This window comes from Vulpes lagopus, chromosome 1 (assembly GCF_018345385.1).
Source record: "Vulpes lagopus strain Blue_001 chromosome 1, ASM1834538v1, whole genome shotgun sequence".
Classification (NCBI taxonomy): domain Eukaryota; kingdom Metazoa; phylum Chordata; class Mammalia; order Carnivora; family Canidae; genus Vulpes; species Vulpes lagopus.
The window spans coordinates 81,297,785-81,306,426 of record NC_054824.1 but is presented as its reverse complement, the minus strand read 5'-3'; the positions used below and the strand labels follow the sequence as shown (position 1 = coordinate 81,306,426).

Below are 8,642 nucleotides of genomic sequence, written 5' to 3'. Positions count from 1 at the left end.
CAGGCCAAGTCTGGGGAATTACACCCATTAAGATAGGCACAGCAAATTAAAGTTCTGGACAAGGGTATGGAATACCTACAAACGGTGATTCTGATTCTTTTCAAGGGTGACATTATTAACTTATCCAGACTAAAATGCCGTTAGTTTTTCTTTGCCTTCTTCTACTATCAGGATGCAAAAAATCCTAATAGATGATGATGACCAAATAAATGATGCGTTAAAATGAATCTAATCCTTACAGCCACCATCACAAGTCAGTGCTATTTTCCCATTTTAGGAGAGGGGCTCGGACCCCCCCCCCCCGGGCCCCCCGCGCGCCCCTTGCACTCAGTGTCCTCTCTGCAGGGTCTGGCCACACGGGGACCCACCAGAATCCCCCAAAGCCGGGAAAAGGGCTGCAGGTGAGTCATCGTCACTCAGTCCGAGAGTCTGGTTCCCTGAGCCGCGACATCCCGACATGCCAGGCGCTGTCGCGGTCGTCGCCAGCCCAGGTGGCCGGGGACGCAGCCCGGGTAGTCCCCGCTCGGGCGCCGAGGGGATGCGCTGCCGGGAAGCCGGGCCCCGCGCTCGCCCCGGTCCGCGGGCCCTGCGCTCCGAGTGCGCCTGCGCGGCCCCGCCCCCGGCCCGCCCCCGGCCCGCCCCGCGCCTGCGCGCCCCGGAGGCCCCGCGCCTTCCGCGCACCCGGCCCCTCGCGCGCCTCCGCACCTGCCGCCAGGTAACCCCTCCCCGCCGTCCTCCGCCGACCCCGCGGGCGCTCCCCACCCCCGCTCCCTCCCGGAGGTGCCGCGGCCGCTCTGCCCTCCTTCCCCCGACCCCTCCCCTCCTCGGCCCCGCGCGCGTGCGCGTCCCCACCGCCGCTTTCAAAAATAAAAAAATAAATAAAAAAATAAAAAAAGGCGAGGGCTGCCGGGAAGCAGCTGCCAGGCCTTGGTGTTGAAGTTTTGAATGTATTTGGATGTACAGTTCGGGGCCGAGGATGCAGACGGTAGGAGGGAGTTTAAGGGAGGACGGGAGTTCCGGAGGCGGGAGGCTGAGCGCCGCCGCGCGAACGTGGAGAGAGAATCTCCAAGGACAGAGGTGGCCTCGCACCGCGCCCTCGCTGGCAGCTCGGAAGAAGCAGGACGGAGCTTCAGACGGAGCCGGGGGGGATTGCGGGGTAGGAGCCCCGACGTTGGGGGGTGCAGGGGGGTAGGGGCTGGTCCTTAGAGCGACTAGGGGCAGCCGGGTGGCCCAGCGGTTAGCGCCGCCTGCAGCCCGGGGCGTGACCCTGGGGACCCGGGGTCCAGTCCCGCGTCGGGCTCCCTGCGTGGAGCCTGCTCCTCCCTCTGCCTGGGTCTCTGCTTCTCTCTCTCTCTGTGTGTCTCATGCATAAATAAATAAAATCTTAAAAAAACCAAAAAACAAACAAACAAAAAAAAACAACTAGGCTTGGGACGGCTGGGTGGTGCAGTGGTTAAGGATCCGCCTTCAACTCAGCGTCCTGATACCGAATTCCGCGTTGAGCGCCCCGCATAATATAATAAATAAATAAATTTCTTTTAAAAAATAATAGTAAATAAAAATCTTAAAAAAACAAAAAAAACAAAAACAAAAACAGCCAAGCTTGGTCTCCGAAGGTCGCAGCGCAGGATGGGAGCTCCTACTCTTTTTTTTTTTTTAACAGACGGGGAAATCAAGGTCCTAAGTGGCGTGGCTTGTTCACAGTCGTGTACCTGATTCTTGGCAGAGCCAGGAAGTCGAGTTCCTAGGCATCCTCTTGTAAATGATAAAATATGATAAAATAACGTTTTACAAATCTCCTTTGTAGGTCAAGAAAGTCAGCAGGATCAGTAACTTGAGTTTGGTGTGCTCAACCAGTCTTTTTTTTTTTTTTTCTATTCAACCAGTCTTCATCATTTTCTCTTCTCCCAGTGCTTGCCAGCCTGTCCTCCCTGGCCCATGGCAGTGCCGCTGGAGAGGGACTTCTGGAAGCCTTGGGACTTGACCTTAACCCAGAATAAGTAGGGTTTTGGTAAGTGGAGGGGAGGAAGAGCATGGTGGGGGGTTCCTGGAAAGAGCTTGAGCTCAGGAGAAGGTGAGCGAGCCCAGCTGCAGTGGGTGGTTAAGAGGGCCTGGCCTGTGCAAGGGAAGTAGGTGGGTAGAATTGGTGGCCACCGTGGAGGGCTCTGAACATGAATGCAGCAGGCAGTAGGGCATAAGGGAGAATTGGAAATGCACCTGTGGGAAAACCAGCACTTTACCAGGTATTAGATTCATGGAGGGAATATTAGCCGAGATCCCAAGACTCTAGAAGCCACAACATTTAGCAGGAAGACAAGATTAAAATATAGCTGTTGCCAGGAAGGCCGTGGGGAGAAAGGATTCTAGTTCGATAACAGAAAAATCTTTTCCCCTGGTTGTGTATGAGTAATAAAAACGGTGCTTACTGTGTACTAAGCACTGTTGTAAGTGCTTTACAAAAATTCCTTATTTCTCACAACAAACCAATGAGGTTGTTACCATTTTGTCACCATTTTCGAGATGTTGAGGCTGAGGCACAAAGGGGTTGCCCAAGGTGAGTAGATCTCTGCTGAGGAGAGGTGGCATGCAATCAGAAGATTTGAGTCCCAGTCCCTCCAGCACTGGCTGTGCGATTACCCTCTGAACCTCAGTTTTCTTATCTGGGAAGTAGGTATTGTAATTCCTGCCTCCTGTGGAGGCAGAGAATGTGCAGATACTTTGCAAACTGTGCATTGTGGTGCTGGTGGAAAGTACTACCATTTAATAAACCAGGGGTGCCCTTCCAAGGCCAAATCCCAACTAACAAGAGAAAATGACAAACTTGGTTTGACTTGCCGAATTGAATGGGCTTGTTGCTCACAGAGAGGCAAAGATGGAGTCATAGTTAAAATCGTTGGCTGTGGAGTCAGAAGGACCTAGACTGGGAATCCCAGCCCTGCCACTTGTTAGCTCTGTGACCCAAGGCAAGGCACATAACGTTTCTGATACTGCATTATCTCGATGATCCTCAATGTACTCAGCTGTCAAATGGGTCTAATACGTTTCCTCCTAGAGCAGTTGCGAGGATTAAATGAGATGCACTTAATATATTGCCTACAAGTAGCGAGTGCTCAGTAACATGTAGAAGGGGCCATTATATCTTCTGACTCTTCTTTTTCCTTATCCCCTGTGTCTTAATATTCCCGCAGAGACAGCCTCACCATGTGTGAAGGACTGATGGAGAGGTATGTGGCTGCCATGGTGCTGAGTGCAGCTGGAGATGCCTTGGGGTACTTCAACGGGAAGTGGGAGTTTCTCCGGGATGGGGAAAAGATTCACCAGCAGCTGGCCCAGCTTGGTGGGCTGGACGCCATAGATGTGGAGAGGTGGAGAGTCAGTGATGACACAGTGATGCACCTGGCCACCGCAGAAGCTCTTGTGGAGGCTGGCAAAGTCTCGGATTTGGCTCAGTTGTATTCTCTACTTGCTAAGCATTACCAAGACTGTATGGAAGACATGGATGGCCGGGCACCAGGTGAGTGCAGCCATTGGAGGTCACGAGAGGGGGGAAAATAAAGCAGGCCCAAGGTAGTCCTTAAAAATGTTTATTGAAATTTAAATATCAAGGAGACAGTTATTTTTGGTAGATGTGATAGAAATAGAAACAACCTAAATGTCCTGTAATTTATTTAATCATGGTGATGTGTTCATAGCCATTTAAAATTATGCAGGTAAGAATTTACTGATATGGAAAGATGTTGTAAGTAAAAAAAATGAGGATTATAAAGGGCACCCAAAGGCACCTTGTTGCTCTGGACCCATTGCTCCTTTCCTGAGCCTGGTATTCGTCACTCTCGAACTTGCAGCCTCTTTCTGGGCATTCAGGATCTCCAATGGTCAGGTTCTCCTTGGGTTCTCTAAGGGCTTGGGCTCAGAGTCTGATGGTTTTGCTGGGGCCACTAACTAGCTGGTTAAGTGCTTCTGAGCAACGTTCTTAAGCTCTGAGCCTTAGCTTAGTTGTTTAAGAAAAGACAGTAATTTGTTAAACCTACCTTTTTGAGTTACTGTGTGGTCTCAGTAATAACTGATAAAGATTCCAAGACTCTCTATATGAATCTGATTCTTTTATCATCAGTCTTATCATACTAGGGGTTATATAGAAAGTATGGAACCGTGTTGGCTTGGGGTTTGGAGGCATTCATCATATTTTGGGGCTTTCCCTTTCCATCAGAGAAACTTTAGAGACTGAGCTTGGTTCTTTCCTTCTGCTGGGGCCTTTCCTTTGGTTATACTGAAACCCTGCTCTACCTGACTCTTCCCAGGGTGTGCTTCAGTGCGGAATGCCATGGTGCTGAAGCCAGATGAGGCCAATGGCTGGAGAATTCCCTTTAACAGCCGTGAGGGTGGCTGCGGGGCTGCCATGCGTGCCATGTGCATCGGTCTCAGATTCCCTCACCACAGCCAGCTGGGCACACTGATCCAGGTGAGCATCGAGAGTGGCAGGATGACCCACCACCACCCTACAGGCTACCTGGGAGCCCTTGTTTCTGCTCTTTTTACAGCCTATGCTGTGAATGGCAAACCTCCCAGGCAATGGGGAAAAGAACTGATGGAGGTGCTACCAGAAGCTAAAAAGTACATTATCCAATCAGGCTACTTTTTGGAGAAGAATCTTCAACACTGGTAAGTTGGTAGGTACACGCTCCTGCTAAAAAATGATTGAATCTGGGGGCACCTGGGTGTCTCGGTCAGTTAAGCATCTGCCTTTGGCTCAGGTCATGATCTTAGGGTCCTGGGATCGAGCCCCTCATCACATTGGGCTCCCTGCTCAGCGGGGAGCCTGCTTCTCCCTCTGCTTCCCCTCCCCTGCTCATGCTTTCTCTCTCATGCCTTCTTTATCTAAAATATATGAATAAAATCTTTAAAAAAAAATAGATGTTTGATTCTGAGTTTCATGCACATGTAAGCTTAAGTAGCCATCTTGGTTCTCACGATCCATTTTTGCTATCTGCTGTGTCCAGCACCACACCCCACATCCCTGCCCCACCACCTGCTAAGGATTTCAAGTTTAATGCCAGCAGTGATTGCCACCAAGTAACCAGTGAAGACCTCGATGAGTAGTACCTGCAGCTCTTCTCTGTTGTGTAGGGATCCTGTTCTGTATTCTAACCTTCTATAACTTTTGTGGTTATCCTATACTGCTATAAACTTTCCTGCTTATTTCCTGGAACTTGTTTTTTCGGTGTTACCATGACACATGTTTTGAAATACTTGATTACAGTGCCCAAGAAATAGATTTTTTTTACTAGTTAGTTAAAAGTAGTAAAGCCACAACTTCCCTTTTTGGTGAGTTCACGTCACATCACCCTTCTTAGGATAAAAAGGTCCAGAAGCTTTCTACTGAAATCACCTGTGGTTGTGATGTTCCAAAGTTCTATCTTGAAAAAACAATACAAGTATATAAGGAGATGATATGCTAATTAGCTTTACTATAGTAATGTATTTACTATGCCTCTATATTCTGCCTATATTATATCATCATGTTGTATGCCTTAAACATATACAAGTTTTGTTAAGAAAATAAAGTGTATGCCTTGGTTGGCTAAGCATCTGCCTTCTGTTGGCTAAGCATCTGCCTTCTGTTCAGTTCTTGATCCCAGAGTCCTGGGATCAGGTCCCACGTTGGGTTTCCTGCTCAGTGGGGAGCCTGCTTCTGCCTCTTTCTGTGCCTGAAGCTCCCCCTGCTTTTATGCTCTCTCTGTCAAATAAATAAATGAAATGAAAAAGAAAAGAAAGAAAGAAGGGGTTCTGGGCAGGTCAGTCAGATAAGCTTCTAATTGTTGATCTCTGTTCCAGTTTTAATCTCAGGGTTGTAAGTTCAGGTCCCATGCATTGAGCTCCAGAGAGGGAAACAGAGAGAGAAAGAAAATAAAATAAGTTGAATGATGACACTTGACACTATTCTCAAATCAGGAAAAATAGACCTTCATTTCTCACATTTAACTTCCTGTGTATCCTTTATTTAACAACAGTATCAGTGCCTTGATTATACAAAACCTTGGCAAAAATTTATTGAACAAGTCCCACTTAGAGCTCATTCTGAGTTTTTCATACAATTTTGATGTTAGTACAAGAAGCTGAAGTCATCTTGGAATTCGCCTTGTTCACACATCTATCTGGTACCTTCCCTGATGGCTTTCAAAGTTATTTTTTCAATTGACGGTAGAATTTTTCCTTCCTACAGGTCCTACTTCCAAGACCAATGGGAAAAATACCTAAAACTTAGAGGGATTTTGGATGGCAGATCAGCCCCTACCTTCCCCAAGCCCTTTGATGTGAAGGAGAGGGATCAGTTCTATACTTCCGTGAGCTACTCTGGCTGGGGTGGCAGCAGTGGACACGATGCCCCCATGATTGCCTACGATGCCATCCTGGCTGCAGGAGACTCCTGGAAGGAGCTTGCCCACCGTGCCTTTTTCCATGGTGGAGACAGTGATTCTACAGCTGCTATTGCGGGCTGCTGGTGGGGAGTGATGTATGGTCTGAAAGGAGTGAACCCCTCCAACTATGAGAAACTAGAATACAGAAACCGGCTGGAAAAGACAGCCAGGGCTTTGTATTCTCTGGGGTCAAAGGAAGATACCATAATTGCCCTTTAGGGAGATGTGATGTCATTTCTTGTGGTTTTTCCTCTCGTGTGGTCCAGTTTCTTTTCGCTTTTTTCCAAAGTCAAGAGTTTTAAGCTTGTACTCCAAGAATTTTGAGATGACATGTCCCTTGAACACCTGAAGCTCGTCTTTCCAGATTCATCCTGTTCTCGCCAAATTTGACCCTCTTTTCTACCCTGAAGAATCTTGAGCTCAGTTGACAGGGTCCACGTCCTCCCAAGCTAGAAATCTTGTAGCCTCATATTTGAGTCTTCGTGTTCATCGTCTAAACTTTCACTAAATTTTTTCTGTTTGTTTCAGGTTGAGTTCCCCAAAAGTGGACTCTGTGAGATAAAGATTTAAGTACAAGTAGTTTATTGGGGAGGTGATTCCAGGAAGCAGAGATAGGAGAATGGGGAAGTGAGAGATAAGGAGGTGGGGGGAAGCCAGGACAAGGTGCATTACTGAGCATGTTACCACTCTGGGCAGTTGGGACTTAGTCCATCTGGGTTCTCTGTGTAGGCCACTCCCCAGAGTTGTCCCACTTGAAAGGCAAGCAAACCTGAGGTGTTTATCTGCCATCTTCCATCTGATAGTGGTTGAGGACCATTCCTAGGGATGCCAGCTACCCGGTTCTTCTTGGCTTGCCTCTTGTGCAAGCCAAACACAGATATCTTCAGGAAAAGACTCCGAGATGCTTGCAGTGGCAAGCTGTACAGTGCATGGGAACAGTGAGGGTGATTATATGGGGTCCCAATATCATCTGCCAGTGGTTATACCTCCTAAATATCCTTCACATCTACTACCTCTTTTACCTTCTTGCACCAGCTGTTTTTCAGCTGATTTCTGCAGTCCGGGCTACTCAGGTCTGGGGAGGTGCTGCTCCTAGCTGCACTCTGTACATTACTGGCTGCGACTCTTAATGCATTACCAGTTTTACTGTTTGCTTGTCTTCTCCTCTAGACACAACCTCGCACAGTGCCTGGGAACACGGGTGCCTGATTAGGTACCTAACAGGTGTATAATAAATGAATGTTAATTAACCTGTCTGGCGCCTTAACTACAGTCTTGCCTTTCTTCTTGCGCTCCAGAGTTACCTTTACAAATAACGAATCAATCATGTTGAACTTCTACTCATGTTCTACCCAGTGAATACTCACCTCCTTCATTTCCTGGTGCTCTTCCCCTTGCACTTTGACTCGGTAGATTCTTATTCATCCTTCAAAGCCCAGCTCGGGTAGATCCTTCTAGGTGAAATCTGCTGAGTGGTCGGGCGCTTGGCCACTTTCTCCTTGTACGCCCATAGCCTTCTGTCTCCAGCCCCACCACCACGCTGATCCTGTCATGTGGTTATTGAGTGTCTTCTGAGGACAATCTCAGGTTCCTCGTGAGGACTCTTATTCTTTTTTTTTTTTTTTTTTTTTTGACTCTTATTCTCTTTGTGGCCCGGCCCATGGGAGACATTCAAGTAAGCATTTACTTTGGAGGTTCATCAAGTAGTGTGGCTGTGAATGCTTTCAGCATGCAGTTCCACATCTGTTTCAGACCCCTGCCACTTCATGGCTGCTCAGAGTAACCTGCAATGCACTGTGAGAGATGGAGAGTCTGCTGCTTTAGCCATGCACAGGTGTGAACTTCCACAAGACAAAGCTCTCAGCTCTGTATTTACAGCAGGACTCCAGCAAAGGCATGCAATTTATCATTTTATACGTAAGAGAAGAAGGAAATTCCAAAGTTCATTTTATGGCTCAAAAAACTCTTGTACGTATGTATATATTTCAGAAAACAAACATTTTAAATATTATGATATGAAAACATTCTTCAGTAAGACAACCAACTGGAGTTGGAGACTTTCAAGGGTCCTGGGCTGCAATTCACAGAGCAATAATAACTTCTTAAATTTGGGTGTCTTAAAGATTCCTTTGTATAAATATGCTGAGGACAGCTTTAGAATAATAGAAAACATAGTATATACATTTTTACACAAGATTCCTGAGCAGAAGATGTAAGTTGGAG

The 8,642-nt window shown here is 47.5% G+C and overlaps 1 protein-coding gene across 6 annotated transcripts; it reads left to right on the top strand.

The window, feature by feature from the left end:
* Positions 1-649: 649 nt before the first annotated feature.
* On the top strand, positions 650-7,686 carry ADPRH (ADP-ribosylarginine hydrolase). 6 transcript variants are annotated; one of them, XM_041743720.1, is made up of 5 exons: positions 650-715; positions 1,912-2,011; positions 3,189-3,514; positions 4,302-4,662; positions 6,224-7,686. In XM_041743720.1, exons 3-5 carry the CDS (start codon positions 3,202-3,204, stop codon positions 6,636-6,638), a joined length of 1,089 nt encoding a protein of 362 aa, XP_041599654.1. In that variant the 5' UTR covers positions 650-715; positions 1,912-2,011; positions 3,189-3,201; the 3' UTR covers positions 6,639-7,686. The 6 variants fall into 6 exon arrangements, with proteins under 6 accessions (XP_041599654.1, XP_041599662.1, XP_041599698.1 ...); XM_041743728.1 differs by having other exon boundaries at positions 652-715; positions 1,887-2,011; XM_041743764.1 differs by lacking the exon at positions 650-715 and adding an exon at positions 807-985.
* The last annotated feature ends 956 nt before the right edge of the window (positions 7,687-8,642 follow it).

Coding starts and splice junctions, on each gene's coding strand:
- ADPRH (XM_041743720.1), top strand. CDS start 3,202: ATGTGTGAAGGACTGATGGAGAGGTATGTGGCTGCCATGGTGCTGAGT. Junction 3,515..4,301: donor CATGGATGGCCGGGCACCAG/GTGAGTGCAGCC, acceptor GACTCTTCCCAG/GGTGTGCTTCAGTGCGGAAT. Junction 4,663..6,223: donor GAGAAGAATCTTCAACACTG/GTAAGTTGGTAG, acceptor TCCTTCCTACAG/GTCCTACTTCCAAGACCAAT.